Source organism: Phyllostomus discolor, chromosome 1, assembly GCF_004126475.2.
Source record: "Phyllostomus discolor isolate MPI-MPIP mPhyDis1 chromosome 1, mPhyDis1.pri.v3, whole genome shotgun sequence".
NCBI classification, from domain to species: domain Eukaryota; kingdom Metazoa; phylum Chordata; class Mammalia; order Chiroptera; family Phyllostomidae; genus Phyllostomus; species Phyllostomus discolor.
This window is the reverse complement of record NC_040903.2, coordinates 206,976,906-206,995,720: the sequence shown is the minus strand read 5'-3', so window position 1 is coordinate 206,995,720 and position 18,815 is coordinate 206,976,906. Positions and strand designations below refer to the sequence as shown.

The window sequence follows — 18,815 nt, the reverse complement described above, 5'->3', positions numbered from 1 at the left end:
TCTTATCTTACCATTGTGTAAATGTTCCACAGCGTTTTTATCCACTCGTCTACGGATGGGCACCTGGGCTGCTTCCAAATCTTGGCGATTGTAAATAGCGCTGCAGTGAACACAGGGGTGCATGTGTTCTAAGAAAGAAGGAATTTTTTTTTTAAAGATTTTATCTATTTATCTTCAGAGAGGGAAGGGAGGAAGATAGAGAGAGAGAAACATCAATGTGCAGTTGCTAGGGGTTATGACCTGCAACCCAGGAATGTACCCTGGCTGGGAATTGAACCTGGGACACTTTGGTTCCCAGCATGCGCTCAATCCACTGAGCTACGCCAGCCAGGGCAGAAAGAAGGAATTTTAAACAAGCTGGAATGTGTCAGCCTGTCAAGGTCAAGGAGGGTGGAGTAGGGAAAAGGCCACCGGATGTGGGATGAGGAGGCCGGTGGTGACTAGGGACAGTCATTCTGGTGGATTTATGGGGACAAAATAACGGGGATAGCAGTAATAGTAATATAATCAAGCTTGCTCTTTTTGAACACTTGCTGTGTGCTATGGCCCTTGTGTAACCTGGATATCCAGGGTAAATGGCCCATAAAAAAATGGAGGCAGAGAACTTGGGCTGCTACGCAGAGAAGCAAGGCAAGGAGAGGAGAGGGGGGAGGTGGCCCGGGCAGAGGTGAACAGGGCTGCAAAGGGCTGCGGGAGGGCAGAGTCCTCTGAGGTGGTGTGATGGGAGGGGAACGAATCAGAGGCTTGAGAAGTCTGTGGAGAGAGAACTGAGTCCTGGGAGGAGGAACAGAAACAGCTGGGAGCCCAGCTGGAAGGCTTCCCCCTGGGGGTGTGGGCGGATGGCTGCCTCAAAGGCTGCAGTTTGGTTTCCTGTCCGCACACCCTCCTCCTGAACCAGGAAGGGTCTGTTTGTGGTGGAAGGTGGTGCTGTTTACGGAGGCAAGGAGGAGTCTTATCTTTCTGGAGGTTCTGCAATTTGGAAAGCAGAGGGATAGAAAAGATGGCTTCCTTGATTCCTTCCGGCTCTGGGATTGTCTGCATTGAATTCTAATGGTGCACTGTAACCTAGAATGCTGTAGGATTCTCAAGTCTGGGCTGGCTTATTATTCACCTATTTCAAGTTGCACGGATCGGGTAGAGGAATTCTGAGGCTACTTGTGACCTGGCACCTTCATAGTCATTGTATTCTTTTAAATTAGTTTTGATAATCTAACTTGACTAAGTTAGATTATAAATAAAAAATATACATTTTTCCCTCTGGGAATAAATATGATTTATACAGATGCCCTATAGTTTTTTAAAGTAAAACTTAAAAAAAGTATTTATTTATTTATTTTTAGAAGGAAGAGAGGGAGAGAGAGAGGGAGAGAAACATCTACTGATTGCCTCTTGCATGCACCCCAGTTGGGGACCAAACCTGCAACCTATGTGCTCTGACCAGGAATCAAACCAGCGACTTTCACTTTGCAGCCCAACCCACTGAGCCACACTGGGCAGGATGAAAAATAAAACTTTTAAATGCTAACATTCAAGGGCAGTGTTTCATATCACTCTTTCTTGGATGGTCTTACCTTTTTTTCCTTTTATGAGTAATGCTACCAAATGCAGTGATGACAGTACCGGACTAACGCTGCACCAGACTTAAGGCCTGGAATGCTGCTGAGAACGGAGGAAGTAATTATAGAGTAGCTTTAACCAAGAATGCAGTTCCACTTAGGCATGTTGTTGCGATATGTGGTAAGATCCCTTTTAGTTAGTTACAATACATATAATAACCTAAAAGGTGGTCCGAATGAGTCCATCCACTCTTACGCTTGAATTTTCCATTCTTAGACAGTGACATCTTGAGGAGATGGTTTATGTCTTATCTGCGCTCCCATACGTAGCCTAGGCATTGCTTTGCATTTAAGTACTACCCAATAGAGAAGTGCTTCCTGAATGAGATCTCAAACTAGATCTGTAACATTGGTGACTACCGTGAGATATCTGAGGTTATTCATGCACTTGTTTATTATTTCAGTATTAAGTCTTTGGCTCTCTCCTTTAAGAAAGGGCTCAGAGGTCAGAACGAAGGACAGGATGGGGGAGTGGAGAGGTTCTGATTCCTGGTGCCGCCATTAAGACCCATCCAAGGGTTTGAGCTGAGGCGTTTGTCTGTAAAATCAGGGGTGTGTAGGTGTGTGTCCTTAAGGTCATTTTTATAACAATTAAAAAACTACCTTTTACTAGGCACCTGTTATGAGTTAGGTGCCTTATACCCATCATGTCATTTAATCTTTCTAACAGCCTTCTAAGTTCATATTATAATGCCCATTTCACAGATGAACATTATGCTATCAGATAAGCATTTTGCAGGTGATGCTGAAAGAGACTGAATAACTTTCTAATTATCGATGTGGCAGAGCCTGGATTCAAAGTGAGGTCTGTCTGATTCTACCTTGCCTTGCCTGGTGAGTCTACAAGCCCTTAAGTAGCTCTTGCTGTATCATAAGCTCCAGTCTTTCTTAAACATGTGCTTTAGGTATAATACTTTCTAGAACTTTAGCAGCGTCAAGAACCTTTGGAGTTCCTTGCTGCTGCAACAGAAGCATTTCTCTGTTTCTTCCCTCTATACCCGCTGTGTCTCAGCCCTGAACCTGTGGTACCTTAAGATCTCTGTCTACTGTGGTTGGAGGATTTAGACTTGTGTTTATCTCCAGTTTTGGCAGGCTAAGTAGGTTTAAATGCTGAACCCGTGTCGATCAAGAATCAAGCACTTATCGTTTGCCCTTCAGTTCACTGATCCCTTCACAGGATGAAGATGCCCACACTTACAGACCGGGCAGCGGTCCTCGTGTTATTCCTCTGAGCTCATGAGAATCGCAGTATTTGGGAGGGTTTTCTGTGTGGTGTTTTCTAAGCTAGGAAATAGTATGACTGTATCTCTTCAAGGTCTGAAAGGAGTGACCGATAGGTAGAAAATAGATCGATGGCATATATCTGGTAATACCAGGACTTTTGTCTGGATTGAGTGACCCCTCATGAAGCTAAGCTGGAGAGTGTGATTAATGTTATTAATAACAAGAACAGAGTATCCAGAACAGTGTAACTCCCATGAAATGCCCAGATAGCTTAGAAGAGCCATAGCTGGGGAGGCATATGCAATGAGTTAAACTACATTGTGGGGGTCCCATGGGGCTCTGGAGGAGACCAGAAGGCCTTTGTCCCTGAATGGTGGAGAAAGATGGATTGCTCTAGTGGAGGAGACCATCTCATGCATTCATTTGTTCATTTGTTCTTGCAGTCATTCATTCACCTATTTTTTTAAATTGCTATGGAGCTCCTGTTGTAACAAGCGACATACCAGATGTTGGAGATGGGAAAGAGACTAAGACACACCTTGAGCAAGTTACTCACCTCTCTGTGACCCAGCTTATTAATGAATGTGCCTAAAATCCTCCACCCTTAGGGTGTTGAGAGGATTAAACTCTATCATCGATGCAATAGAGCTTTGAACTGCGCTTGGCACCTGTTCAAAAAATGATAGCTATTACTGCTGCTGTTTATATTATCATCCACGTCGCTCAGACTTTCAAGCAGGGGTTCCTAATGGGAAGGGGGTTTGCGTCCACGGACCAGCTGACCATAACGTCTGCAGACGTTTTTGGGTGTCCCAACTGGGGAGGCGCTGCAGACGTCCGGTCGGCAGAGGCCAGGGATGCTGTTAAACATCCTACAATGCGCGGCATCGTCCCTCGTCACCAAGAACCATCCAGTCTAATGTGTCAATGGGGCGAGAAGTCCTGGAGAAAGAGACATGTAAATTAATAATGAGAATTCATTGCATGGAGCTATTTGAAGTATGTGGGGGGGGGAGAATGGAGCCCCAGTGAGACAAACAGGGGAGATTTTGTGGCTATTTATCTCCTACGATGATAGTCTTTTGTACCCATTTACAGATGGAGAAACTGAGGCAGTGGGAGGTGAAGTTATACGCTGAAGGTCACCCGGTCAGTAAGTGGAGGATCCAGGATTGACTCTTGGGCAGCATCTGAACTCGTAGCCCACACCCTCAAACAGAAATGTAGGAATGGGAGGGGATCATTCAGTAGGCCATGGTGAAGGGCATCCCAAGGACACGGGTGGCCCTGTGAAGGATCAGCAAGTGGCCTGTGTGGCTTGAGCTGAGATGTATGGGACGTGGCGGTATGGAGGCTGGGGAGGGGGGTGGGGCTGACTGTGGGAGGTGCCCAGAAAGCCTTGCGGAGGAGTTTGGGCTTTATGCTGTGGCAGATGGGGGGAGGGGTCACTGAAAGACTGAAGCAAGGTGATGAATGACATGATGGAAGTTTTCTGTTGGAAAGGTAACTGCTCTCCCAAGGGGGAAGTTGGGCGGGAAGGAGGAGGCCCTGGAGGAAGAAAAACCGGTTAGAGGAATACAGCAACCTCATAGACGAGGAGTGCTAGAGATGGAGACAGGGCTGCCTCCCAGAGAACCTGACAAAGGAAACTTGAAAACGACTCATTCTCCCTTCCGCAAAGATTTCGGAACGCCCGCTCCGTTCTCCGCATCCACGTCCGTGCAGGCAGACGCGACGCAGGCAGCGTGGCATTGCCTGGCGATCAGCATCCGGACTCTGGTGTCGGCCTTCCCATGTTAAATCTCCTTACTGTGTGCGGGTGTTGTGACTTGGGGAGTCGCCCTAGGCCTCAGTTTCCCTTCTGCAATATGGAGGTTGTGGCAGTAGTGTTTGCCTGTGAGGGTGCTCTGAGGGGTAAACAAAAAAAAAACTCGGTTGCTTTTTAATAGTCGTGACTGCTACTGTTTATCTGTTAGGGAAAGCAGAAAAAAAAACCAAAAAACAAACCAGAACCAGAAAGCCCCTAAAGGATGTGCATCCTGGGACTCGGCTAAGAGAAAAGAGGAGAAGGCACCTGAAATGCCCTTTGGGGTTTCAAATGCTAAATATTCAAATTGACTCATTTTGCTTCTGCTGTTAACGTGTAAAGTCCTCTTCACAGAAATGGTTCCCCCGAGGGCTGGGTTGGGCTGCTTACTCTCCACTGGCTGCCGTGTCTTTGTGGCCTTAGCCCAGGGAAGCCACATGGCAGTTTTCTATTCCATTCCGAAGGCTTGCCCCAGCCCCTGCGCCATCATTTTTATCCCGAGCTTTGGTGGAGATGCTCGGCCTCATCTGTGTGGTAGACTCTGGTGCTGGCTCTGTGGATCCGCTCCTCCTGGTTGTTCTCTGTGTGGTCGGAGACACAGTTTTGGAGGACCTTGTGGACCCAGAAAGCTTGGGCAGCTCCCCAGTAAGCAGATCACGCAAACAACATGGCGACCGTTGATTCCAAGGGGGAGAGGGACCATGTTCGCTGGGCCTGGTTGCCACTCATCATCTCGCAGTGAGGCCTGTGGAGCTTGTCGCTTGTGCCCGGGGCGAGCCACTTAACCCCAGCTGGACCTCAGCAGTTCAGCCCGTGGAGGACACGTGAGATCGTGAGATCCATCCATCTCCAGAATCTCACCCCTGAGACGCGTGAAGGCGTCTGCAGATGACTCTAAGAGGGAAGTCCCACGGAGCTGCTGTCATACGAAAAAGCAGCAACCGTTTATTGGTTGTTTACTTTCCTCTGGGCTCTGTTCTAAGTGCTGCGGTCCTTGAGCCCACGTAACCCTTGCAACAAGCCTGCGGGCGGGTTCTGTCATCATCACCCCGGTTTATGAATGAGGAGCAAATAGATCCTCAGAAGCTGAGCAGCTTACCCGAGTTAAGTAACAGTTAGTAAGGGTTGAGCTGGGATTTGAGCCTCCCTAGGTGCCTCACCCCTGTGCTGTGCCGCTCTGTGTGGGTGGCATTGGTGACACCACATCTGGACCTTTTCTCCAAGATTTTACTCCAAGGGGAAGACTGGAGGGGGAAGGAAAAATTATTAGGGAAGCCTTGGCTGTCTGACATGGTACTACTGCACTCCAGATGTGGACTACTATACTTTCATAGAAGGGGGTGTCAATGAGGGGAAGGAGTAGGGGCCTTAGAGTCAGGTAGACCTGGTCCCTCATCCCACCGAGTGTCAGGCTCCTCCTATAAAGGGACCAGAGAGTTCCCCTCATTCGGAATATTGTCGGGAGTGAGTGAGACAACCCACATAAAGCGCTCAACAGATCACTGGCATATGGTTGGCATTTAGGAAACATTATTGCCTACCCTCCTCTGCCCCGTCCATGTTCCATCTTTCTTCCCCAAGGTGAAGTGCAGGGAACTGAACAGACACTGAGAAGCAGACCCGGAGTCCTTGCATTTGTTTGGCAGTGGAACAGAGTAAACTGACCGTGCGTTGGAAGGCACAGTTCAGGGCACCTGATTTAGGCAGTCCCTCCACCCGAGAACTTCTTTGTCCTGATGCGTTCACATGCCGCAACTGTTTATGTCCCTGCCCCCAATAAACGTGTCTTAGAGACTTCTTTCGTGACTAGCCTTGGGGAAAGCAGGAAATGCATGTGTCTTCTGTAATCCCCAAGATCACGGGGCAGGCTTCCCCGACGGGTGGGACGCGTGCTGGAGCCCGTGTGGCTGGTGATCTGTGGTAGTCGCTTTTCAGGCTGTGGATTCCTAGACGTTTGAGGACGTCGACTGTCTTCAGTGTGGCTCCTGCGGCCCCATGGCTGTGGCTTCTGCAGGTGACAGCCAGTGTTGAAGGGAGAGGTGCTTCATGGGGGTGGGTTCAGTGTTGGGTGAGGCGCCTGCCCCAGGGGACAGGGGACATTCCGTTGGAAGCGTCTACATGTAGCAAGAGCAGCAAGGATTGCTCTCCGACTGGAAAGCATCCTGGGGCAGCTTGGTGCGATCCCTCCTGACTGAGCAGGTCACCTCACTGCCCAGAAGGTTAGCATACAGTCTGTGTCCAGGAAAGTTACTTAACCTCTCAGAACCCTCTCGACCTCAAAAGGGTTACCCTTTTATTCTCTGCAGCTTCTTTGTCCAAAGGAAGCCTGAAGCTTTCATCCACCTTGCATGGGCCGGGTCTGGGATTTCCCAGAAATACTGATCCTTTGCCTCCCTTGTTGGCGGGGGGTGGGGGCGTTAGGGGGAGGGTGGTTCCCTTCCCCTCCTGCAATGCCTCCCTGTCCTTGGCTTGCTGTCTGACCTTTTGTGTCGGTGAATGGAACCTTTGCCACTGGTTTTCATTTTGCGACCTCTCAGGGATTTTTATCCTTTGCTAATCAATGAGCAGAGTCTTAGGTGCTTTGCTCGGTACTTGGGCCTCAAGCTGGTTTGGTGAATTACACTTGACACCGTTTCTTCAGCTCTGATTCTGCAGGCTCGGGGCCGGGCAGTTTACATGCTTGTTTCAGAGCCTTCTTTTCCCCTCTGCATTACCCTACGTAGCTGCCACCAGTTCCCGCCCCGCTTTGCAGGGGCCAGGTGTCTAGGACGTGGATCTCCCTGACTCCAGGGCGCACACTGTCTTTCTCTCTCCTGGGTTTGACACGGCAGGCCTGGGGAGTGTGCGATTGTATCAAGACAAAGTCCTCCTGACTAAGGGAAAACCCACTCGAATGACAGGGTGGGAAAGGCTCCCTTCTGACACGGGGCCCCTCCTCCTTTCTTCCCGGATTTACAACCTTCCCAGCCTGCAGAGAGCAATCGTGCCGGGTCAGGGCGCAGGGCTGCGGGCCTCTCACCTACTGACTTCTTCCCTGGCTGTGCTCTTTGGACCCGACTCCACTACGCTTTAGTGGAGCAGGATTTCCTTTAAGATGTGGGCAGAGTCCTGGGTGCAATGCTGTGATTCTGGGCAGAGACCCTTGTCGTCAGCGTCATGCCCGGGGCCGCTGTTCTGCAGATAAGGGAAGGGCCAGAGATCACGAGCCGCCAAACCGTGCTCTCTAGAAGCAGGAAGTGTTGATTAATTGCCATGACCCAAGGCTGTGACATTTTCCACTCTGTTCTTCTGTCAAGTTCCAAATCCCTCACTCACGCGCTCACTCACTCACTTGTTCATTCATTAATTCCACAAACACATTGGTTGCCTGCTGTGTGCCAGGAACAACATGAAGTCCCGGGGGCATTGAGTGAATGAAAACCAGGCATAGGCCCTGCCCTCTTGGAGCTTATAGCTGGAATGACCCAACATCCCAGTTTTTTGTGATTCTGAAGTAATTAATAGCATCTCTCTCTTTCTCAAAACTGTCCTGGTTTGAAAGATAATTTCACGGTCACCCTGCTGATAGGAAGTGGTAGAGGCAAACCTTAAGCATGTAATCACACACACAAGGGTAAATAACACCTGGGATGGGTGCTGCAAAGGCGAGGGAGGTAGAGTCTTGGGACACTAAGAACATATAGCCCTGGCTGGCGTAGCTCAGTGGATTGAGCGCGGGCTGCGAACAAAAGTGTCGCGGGTTTGATTCCCAGTCAGGGACACATGCCTGGGTTGCAGGCCATGGCCCCCAGCAACCACACATTGATGTTTCTCTCTCTCTCTATCTCCCTCCCTTCCCTCTCTAAAAATAAATAAATAAAATCTTTAAAAAATATTAAAGAAAAAGAACATATGAGCAGAACCGACCGAGCTGGTCGGGGATCCTAAGGAGAGGGAGCTGAGTGAGGGTCTGCAGCAGAAGGAAGCCAGGCTGTCTAAGCACCGAGAGAATGGAGCCACAGGGGCCAGAGAGCAGCGAGCACAGGGAACTGGGTAAGCGATTAGACTGGAGACAAGTGCCAGGCCTGGTGTTGGGTTGTATCCTAAGAGCACTGTGAAGCTGTGGCTAAGTTTCGAGCGGCTGGGTGACTTGATCTGATCAGTCGATATATTGCCATTTTGGTCCCTCCTATCATCCTCAAGGGTAGCAGTGGCAGTAGGAGCTGGTTCGAAGTCCTTGATTCATTGATTTACTCATTGAACAGCTAAACATTTATGGAGTGCCAACTATGATACTCTGCTAAGGGTCCTGATCTGGATTTTGGAAGTGGTTTATCCTTAGATATGCTAAAACTCAAGTCCAGGGGACGCCGTCATGGACCCTCGGTGGTCAGCGGGGCCTTGCTTGGCCCTGAAGCATCAGGCACTCACATCGGCCTCCCTACTTGTTCGACTCTGTTGGATAATCACTTTTCTCATCTGTCTCCTTCCCACGATTGTGAGCTCGTGCAGGCTGAGTCTGTATCTGCCATCGATACATCCCTCGTGCCCGGCCCAATGGCTGGCCCAAAGAAGATGCATAAGGTTTGAGGAGCAAATGAATAAATGGCACCCTCTAAATCTGCTTTGGAGACCAAGAGCCCTTCCTTCAAAGCCTTCCAGAAGCCAAGCAGAAGACGACTTTGTTCCTGTGCAAAAGAAGACCTTTGTTTCCCTTCCAGTTGTCAAGAGGACCCCTTTCAAATCATTGTTCCGTCTTCCTTACGCAGGGGCAGATTCCCTTGGTGTCTCCAGCCCCCAGAGCTTTTCATATTTAGGAATGTATGGATTTTAAGGGGGGGGGCACCTGAGACACCCATCTGTTCGCCTGTGGAAATCCCTGCCAGGAGTCGGAGATCAGAGCCGGAGAAGCTTTTTCTTTCCCTGCCCTGGGCCACTCCTTCTTCCTTGTAGAGCTCATGCAGGGAGCTTACACCGCACCACATGCCCAGGCAGCAGGTGACCTCTGGGGAGGACAGGTTTGGGGTCTTTGTGTGGAAGGACCCAGCTCTGAGGAGCGGAAGGGACTCCCTGTAGCTGTGGTCCTGAAGTCAGAGGCTTGCCCTTCCTCCAGGGTGGCCAGTGGGCCGGGGAAGGTCGTGCAGTGTGTGCAAGGCTGGGCCTGCAGCCCCTGGCCTGTCTCTCCAGGCCTCCACTTCATTGTTATTATTATTATTGTTGTTGTTGTTTTTATCCCTGGGGTTGTGGATTCCATCACTGCTGAGTGAGGATGATCTAAAGCTTTTAAGCCAGCAATTAAAGAGCTAATGGAAATTGGCATGTCACTGGAAAAAATGAATTCACAAATGAGAATTCAGTGTTTCCAAAAAAAAAAAACTATGGTAAAAATAAAACAAAACCCCAGAAATGAATGCTACTGTGTCCACATTTATATACAAATGTGCACGTGTTTGCTCCTTATTTAAAGTGAAGCAAGACTCTTTTAGCAAGATTTTGATGGTGTGTGGCTCAGACAGTTATTTTCATTGCTCAGTAATCCAATGTATTCCTTCAGATAACTAATATTTACTGAGCGTCTGGCATGACGCAGGTGCTGTGCGAGGTTCTGGTGACCAGCAGAACATAACAAAGGTGCAAGAAGCCCACTCCCCGCCCTCCAGAAGCTTCCTAGTCCAGTATTCACTGCATCCCTAGCTGGCACCAGCTGGGGTGGACTGTGGACAGGCACTGCTCGAAATGCTGTCTGTATTTTAAGTCATTTAATCCTCATAAGGATCCTTTGAGGAGGGGTAAGCAGCCAAGGAGCAGAGATGCTCAATAACTTGCCGAAGCTTAAGTGAGAAGTTAGAGTGGGGTCTGGATACGGGCTGTGGCCTCCGTCCTTTTTAACCATATGGCTCTGCACCTGGTTGCGGGGACCGATTTGGCCTGGGTAGTTGGTTAGGGCCCACTGCGGCCGGTGCTGGAAGATAAGGAGACACTCAGGCTTCCGTGCGCAGAGAGGAGTCTCTGGCTCACACTGTGGGACCCCCAAAGGGACCTCCATTCACCTGTGACAAGACCGCAGGGTATACTGGTGATCGGTTGGCTGTCCTCTAGAGCAGGGGTGTCACACTCATTTTCACCGGGGGCCACATCAGCCTCGTGATTGCCTTCCAAGGGCCTGAAATAATTTTAGGTCTGTATAAATGTAACTACTCCTTAACTGTTAAGGAGTTGAAATTACATTCGGCCCTTGGAAGGCAGCCGCAAGGCTGATGTAGCCCCTGGTGAAAATGAGTTTGCCGCCCCTGCTATTGAGGGACATGGCTCTTTGCCGTCATACCAGGGGTCGTGGCTGCATCGACACAGTGCCTTTGAGAGCAGAGCCCACGGGCTGCGAGTCAGGTCTGCACCAGTTTATATGGGGACATGCATTTTCCTTTGTTCTCGGTGGAAATGGGCAGGCGGGATGAAAAGCTTGCTGGTTGATGCAGGTTAACTTTACTGAGGGAATGAGGTTTTAATCTTTTGTTTTTTGAAAAATGAGGACCCGAAGTACAAATTCCTAGTTCTCTCTATTGTCTTTTTATTCAGGTGGAGGAAGGTGACATGGCAGGTGAGCTTTAGGAAGTGTTTGCAGGCTGGAGAGGCAGGCCTCTGTGGGAGGTGGGAGAAGGCCAGAGCTGACGGGGCGGGGCGGACTTTTCACCGGAACCCGCTCTGCCGCTTGCTCGCTACTGCGGCTGCGGGCCGTTACTCCTGTGTCCTTCCGCTCATTTAGAAAGTGAGAATAGTAGTAGGATTTATTAGTACAGGATTTTTTTTGGTGAGGGATAAATAAGATAGAAAGCACATGGCAAGTGTTTTGAACTAAGATGATCTTTATGAGAATTCTAGAACTTTCTTTGAAGTCCCTGGGATTGTCTCCACTCTGTGTCACGGCAAACTGTGTGAGTATCAAAGGAAGGTGGTGACTGTAGGTGCTGACTTTCTCTAAGAGTGCCAGAAAATGAAATATTAATTTGGGATTAATATTGAACGCTCAAGACCGAGAAAGCTTTCAAGTAAATAGCTACGACCAAAACAAGGTAGCAGAAGAATCTTTTTCTTTTTTTAAAATTGTGGTTTTAATCATCTGGTAAAGTTCAGGCTCTCTCCAATGCATGGAATGACAATGAAAGGAACAGTCATCTTTGATTTAGCTCATGCTGCAATGCATCAGAATTCTTGTAACTGCTTTTTTAGCTCAGCAAAAAAATGTTTTTCCCAGAAATTGAAGAGACTCATTTTTGATAGGAGCAATCGCAAGGCAGAGAGAGCAGGTCACACATCACACATTCTCCTCGGGTCCGGGGTGATTTTTCAGCATCTCTTGGCGAATTTGTTATTGAGTCTGTAGAGGGTGAGCCCAGACAGAGATGAAAGGTGACAGCCTGAAAGTTTATCGATCGTCTCAGAACATACATCTTGGCTTCCTTAGTAGACGTGAGGCTTTCCTCGTGGTTGGAAATTTCTCTGGTTTCATCCTTCCGTGTAGTCCAAGAGAGGACATCACTTCCACCTCGTTAGACGCGATTCAGAAGGCAAACAAGCTCCCACGAACAGGCCTGGATCCCATGTGACAATGTTTCGGTAGATTAGTCGTGGGTGTTGACCTAGCTCCTGATGAACTGAGCTTTAGAACCCCCCTCCCCCCGGCCCCCAAAGAATGAACTGGTAGAAACAAGGGAAGCAAACTTGCCCGAGACCATCGGCTCTGGATGCCGGTCCAGTTCACCTTGGGTTTCACCCTCTCTACTCCCCAAACAGATTTTCCATTTGTCCTGTTCTCTCTGCAGCTGGCCTTTGCTTTAGGTTTATAGCTAGGCTGTAAAGTTCTGATGAAAGCCTGCTGCAAGCCTGCTGCCTGGCTCCCCCGGGGCCCCGAGGAAAGGCTAATATTTGCACATAACTGGATACTAGGACAGCAGGAAATAAACACCATCGTAATAGTCACCACGGCCCTCACGGTGCTTTTCTCTTGGCCTTTTTATGGCCTGGCCTGGTTTTCGTGAGTGTGGTGTGGCCACAGGATGGCTGCTGCACTCGGGCCGCTGCCGGCTATCTGTCTGGGTGCCAGGTAAAGGCATGTGGGCATCGATCCTCTTCCCCTTCTTCCTTTACCTCTCACACATACTCGAGGTGCCTGGGTGGGTGCCCGCCCACTCTCCCCAGAGCCAGGAAGCTGGGCCAACACGGCCCAAGATGGGGAGAAAGAAGAACATGGGGTGGAGAGAAGCTGCCTTCCCGGCATTTTCAGATGGGGATCTTCCTGTTCATCACCATCCGCACGCTGGTGTGGCCGGGCACTAGGCGTGTGCACGTGGGGGAGGCGTGCACTAGTGCAAGTCCGTGTCCCCTGGGGATGGTAGCGATACCTGTCTCAAAGGGGCACCACCAGTGTGAACTGAGTTAACCTGTGCACTAGTTGAGCCCTCAGAAAAGATTCCTATAATATTATTAATATTATATATGAAATAGTAAAGCGCATTGTCTAAAATAAAAAACATGTGGGAGAAAATCCCTGTAAGGAAGGTCCCTCATTTTATAGATGAGGAAACGGAGGCTTAGGGAAGGTGCGTGACTTGCAGAGGCTGAGCATTGGCGGTTTCATCCATGTGACTTCTCTGTGGCAGGAGAGACACGAGTTGCTCACACACTCCACCTCTCTGTACTACAGCAAAGACTGCTTGGAATCAGCTGCGGAAATGCCTTGCTGAGGGTGGGTCCAGGTTTCCTCTCCGATCCCCTCTCACCCTGGTTTGAAACGTTAGGATGTGGCCTTGCACGTGGACGGGAAATTGCCCCCGCCCCCCCCCCCCCCCACAGTGCCACCGCATTCACTTTCACTGCAGTTAAATATTTATATGTAAAGCACTTCTGAAGCAGGAGAAATAAAAAGCAACTGTGGCAAACAAATTAACACCATCTTTCCACTTCCTTCCCGAGGCCCTCCGGCCACCGCCGTGTGAGGGGGTGGAAGGAGGCTGCGGGGCTCTGACTCATTAGGGGCATCTTCGAGTTGGCGTGCGCGTGGTCTGCCGGCGGCCTTTGCCTGCCTCAGGGGGTCTGCGGCTCTTCTTCTGTCCACTAATGGCGGAAAGTCTGCTCACTCTTAATACATTTAGGAAGCCACTTTCACACCCACCCCATCAGCCTGCCTCAACCCCTGGCTCACTTTCTACTCCACACATCCCTTTGCTGGCTGGGACGAAGTCTAGTGTCGACACGGAGCCACCTTTGTGCCCTCTGAGGAGGGGTCCTTTCCTTTCGCCCCAGTGGTGCAGGCTATGCGTGAAGTGGTCGTGCGTCCTGGGTTGCGCATGCCTTGTGGTCCCCGCGTGAGTGTGAGGAGAGCCCCCTTCCACCCTCGGCGAGTGTGGCAGACGGGGCTGTCAATCAGATGCTCCCCCTAGCTGTCGATGTCCACGCATATGGTGCCCATCGGTGTTATTTATTCTTCAGCCCGTCCCAGACAAGCTGAGTGATTACTGCGCCTCTTCCTCTTTGGTGCCACGTAAGGAAACAGATTATCTCGCCGAGTACACAGATCACAGGAGAAAAGCCACGGACAGTTAGTGGTCCCCTGTGGGTCGTCATTCATCTCGGTGTAGTGTGAACACTCATGATGGTATCGCACACCGTCCAGAGAGTGATTTACTCTGCCAGGCCTTGCCTGATGGGATTACAGCACTGGGGGGCAGCGGGGGTGGGGGGCAGTGATCGATAGCCCCTTCTCTCTTCCTTCACTGTCAACCTCAGACACGCCTCACTTGTGAGAGGCTGCAGGTTCTCTTTATATCTTTCAGGTGGTTCTAATGCGTGGGGTGGGGCGGAGCGGGGTGGGGAGGATGCATGGGCGGGGGGAGGGAGAGTTTTGTTTGATGTTTAAGCCAAACAGCACACAGCTCAGTTATATCATGTCGCTGTCGCTGTGCTCAGACATTTCTAATGGGCTGGCTTATCTTCACTTTTGCAGCCTGAATGCAGAGAGAGAAAGAGAGAGGGAGAGAGGGAGAGGGAGAGAGAGAAACTTAAAAGCCAATGCATTTAATTTTAAAATGTTTTCTTGACTTTAAACAAGATCATTAGAAAATACTTTAGGAGGGTCAAGTTAGAACTATGAACTCAATGAGAAATAGTCTTATTGAATTAAAAATGATGCTGTGAATTCAAGGCATACAGTCTTTGCACTGCGTTTTCTCTGTAGGCACGTAACCTGAGTTTGCTGATTCATGTGAACGCTGGTGGTTTGTTGGAGTGTTTCTGACTCATCAGATTTGGATGGCAGCAATCCTCATTTCTGGGACTGGGGACTGTCCAAAGCCTTAGCAAGAGCTCGGTGACTCGTCAAAGGGCTTATCCTTTTCCTTCTTACTTCTGGTTCTAAATCACACTCTGACCCCCTAGCGCCATAACAGCCCTTATATTTAATTCCCACAAAACCACTTCCCAAAAACATTTGTGTGGATAGCCCACTTTACTGAAGATTTGGGGGGATCAAGAGAAGAATTTATATCATATTAAAGCAAGTTAAAGTTGGATACCAGATGGACGTGTTCTTCAAAAGTCTTGGGCATTGCTGGAACTCACCTTGAATCTCCCACGTGTCCGTTAACACTCCATTCTCTCTTTTTCTGACCTCGTTTTCCACGGCTTTCTCTCTCTTTCCTCGGTTCCCTCCCTCTCAGGGTATAAAATCAACCTTTCCCATTTTTTATCTATTTGTTTTTAAATTAAGTTTTTAATGCAACACAGTTAAGCTCTCTCCGGTTCCAAGAGACAAAGTGAAGTCTGGTGCCTCCACTTCCAAGGAAGCAGTCTAATGAGAACTGGTCCCTTGTGGTCCCTTCTGCCTAAATTCCCAGGCGATGGCCATCTTTTTCTGTCCTCCCTGGAGGCAGTCATGGGCGTGGGCCAGGAGCAGTGAGCTCCGGGCACCCTGTGTAGGGGGCAGGGCGAAAGCACGGCTTTGGCCCAGTCAGGGTGTGAATCCCGACGTCCCTGCTTCCTGGCTGTGTCACCTGCAGTAAGTTACTGAACTTCCCCGAGGCTGCTTTCTTACCACCAAAGATGGGGGTCCTTTTACCTTTTTTTTTGCGAGTTGTAGAAAGGATCAAGTTGAGTAACCCGCAAGTTGTGCAAAGGATAAAATGATATAACACTTCTACAGTGCCTGGCTCAAGGCAAGCACTCAACGAATGTTTCCTTTCAACGGATAAACACTTTCCTGGAGGGTTACCTCTGTAAACATTAAATATCTGTAAGTTACGTGATTCAAAAAAGTGAGCCTTGAAAAGGAATCTTACTTTGGATTTTCCGATGAGACAGATCAGCATCTCAGTTTGCCCTTTGCTGCAAACCTGCGTTTTTACGTGCAGCGTGGGGCCTGCCGGTGATGCTTCTGTGCAATCCTCAGCCCTGTGAGGCCTGGCTGAAACCAAGCTCTCTGTGAGGCATCGCAGACGTTGTAAATATGAGGTATTGGTGCTGTGATTGGAGGTCACCTACATGACTGAGGCCTCGAGTTGTCCCGGGGGTATTATTTCCAGGTGGGCCCATCAGAGCTGAATCGATAATGGGGAGAATAACCCTGGCGAGGCCTGTGGCTGGGTGTGATGGTGCTCACAGCCTAGTGAAAATGGATCGTTTGCTAGCCGAAAGGACTCGCCAGCTGTCTTTTCTCTAAAGCAGAGCGGAGCGGAGCCCCTGATGAATAAATGATTGTTGTCGGTTAGGTCGATCTAAACCGTGGGCAAAGACAGTCTGTACGCAGCCCGCGCAGCTGGATTTTACATTCTGGGGTGCCAGGGTTTATGTCAGAAACAGTGGCCAGCACAGATGTCATGTTCTTAGAGGCAGGGAAGAATCCTCTAAAGACTTAAACAAAAGAGAATTTCTCCTATCGTTCGGTCAATTGCCTAGGGGTCTGCCAAATCCACCCTATAGCCTGGTTTTGTGCAACACGTGAACTAAGAATGGTCTTTGCCTACGTAAAGGGTTGTAAAATGAACCAAAAATATGCAACAGAAACCACACTTCCCCCACAAAGCCTAGAGTATTTATTATCTAGTACTTCATGCAGAAAGATTGCTGATCCCCAGCCTAGAGAGTTTTAAATATCTCTGATTTATGCGGGCAACATGTATTGATTATTGACTTTTTCACTTGTAATCTGATTTGTGGCAACAGCGTCTATTTTAACAAAGCTTAAATGGCGTGATTTAGGATAAATATAATCACATTTCCGTATTTAATTGTGCCTTGTTGGCTCCACATGGGGCCATTCTAGGGGGACAGAGTCTCTAGTTGTTCTAGAAGTAGCCATAGGTCTGTCACCTCCCCCTGAGACTCCCACCTGTCCTTTCCTCCCTGCAGCTCATCTGTTTGCTCCTCCCCTCTCCTCTGGCCAGAAAGGGGTTGGCAGGGTCTAGCTCAGACGGGCTGCTGAGAGATTTCACCTTATTCTGTGCATGCCCCCTGGAAGAAGTGGGGCTGGTCTAGACCCCAAAGTAATGTCACTTCAGGGAGGGCACAAGCAAGTCAGAAGTCCGGAAGTGTGAGGGACCATCTCATGGAGTGTCCTGCTAGGGCTGGAGGCTTTAGTAGGATGAGGTGGGGGTGAATCATCAATGTGGCCAATTTCTTGGGAATTTTAAGTTGTGTGGAACTCTAAATCCAGTAGGCAGCAAGGAGTCAGCCATATTTTAAAAAGGAGCAATATGTGTCTTTGTGTTGGGGGACAGTGAAATGACAGTCACGAGACTGGCGATCAGGTCAACGCTGACCCAGTGCGGGGCATCGAGCTAAGTGCGTTGCATGGACCATCTCATTCAATATCCACAACAGCTCTGTGAGGGGAGGTGTTATTATTCCCGGTTTTCAAGGCAGGAGATGTGGGCTCAGAGAGGTTAAAATAACTCGCCCAGGGTTCTGCGATTCACACCAGGCAGAGCCAGGGTAGTCAGTCTGCCCCTGGTAGCCCAAGCTCCTACCTCCAGTACTCCTGGAACAAGCTCGGTGTGAAACATTCTAACCAAACAGAAAAGAGTCAAAAGCAGCCGAAACCCTGTCTTCCAGGAATGGCCACTTTGGGTGGCAATCCTTCCGGCGTCTTTCTACGTACGTGCAAAGTGGTTCGTGTGCGGTTTGTACAACCCAGGGCGTCACCGCATGAGTCTGTGGCTGCAAACTTTGCACAGATGGCACCACACGATATACACTGGTTTTTGTCCCCCGCGTCCAGTGGGTGTGTGGCATTTTGCTTTGTGACTGTGCCCTCATTTATGTAACCAGTCCTCTGTAGATCACTGAAGGCTCTTGAGCAGGGAAATCATTATTGTTCTTTTTGACTTTTTAAACCAGGTCTCATGCTTTCTCCCTTTCTCTGCAGCACGCCCTGGACGCCGACAACGCGGGGGTGAGCCCGATAGGGAACTCCTCCAACAACAGCAGCCACTGGGACCTCGGCAGTGCCTTCTTCTTCGCGGGGACTGTCATCACCACCATAGGTAGCCATCCGCTCGCTGCTCTCCTTTCCTCTGCAGGCCTCCGGGGTTCTGGTGCCGAGTCGGACTTCGGCCCTCACGGAGTCCATGGCAGAGCTCGGGGCTGCCAGGAGGCTTAAGAATCAGGGCCACGTTACTGCAGTGGTTGTCGTGGCTTTAAGTCAAAGGCAAAGCAGACGGAGAACTTCGTTTTTCACACTGGGAGACGCAGGGGCTGTTAGTTTGCAGGGACCTCATGAGAAGGGTAGAGTGCAAAATGAAACAATGTGTTGGTCAGTGGAGCTCGGACTGCTCAGTTGTGCTCAAATTCCTTTTTAAAAATTGTAGTTTTTTTTCTTAAAGGTATGTAGGAAAGCACCAGAATGTTCTAGAACGTTCATTTATGAAAACCAGTAGTTGTTCACATCCGCAGGGTAACCACTGTATTCTCTTTTGCTTGGTTATTTCGATATTTATCTTCATGACTAAATACCACCCTTGTACAGCCACTTCGTGAATGCTGGGTTTCGGGGTCTTGTCCTGACTTCCTGCGGTGCTAAGATGAGGAATTCCTTCTCTTTCATCCGCTCCGCTGGAGAAGGCCCTCTTCCCATCCTCCGGCCCTCCACCATAGTTGGATTAGGTCAAAAGTGAGCGTTTGCATTTGTTTTGACTAGGGAA

General features: G+C 49.4%; 1 protein-coding gene across 1 annotated transcript in view; it reads left to right on the top strand.

Moving 5' to 3' along the window:
• KCNK10 (potassium two pore domain channel subfamily K member 10) overlaps positions 1-18,815 on the top strand; it is a 119,795-nt gene that overhangs the window by 55,834 nt on the left and 45,146 nt on the right. Inside the window, 1 exon segment of the mRNA XM_028506326.2 lies at positions 18,041-18,158. Coding sequence (XP_028362127.1) covers positions 18,041-18,158 — 118 coding nt within the window.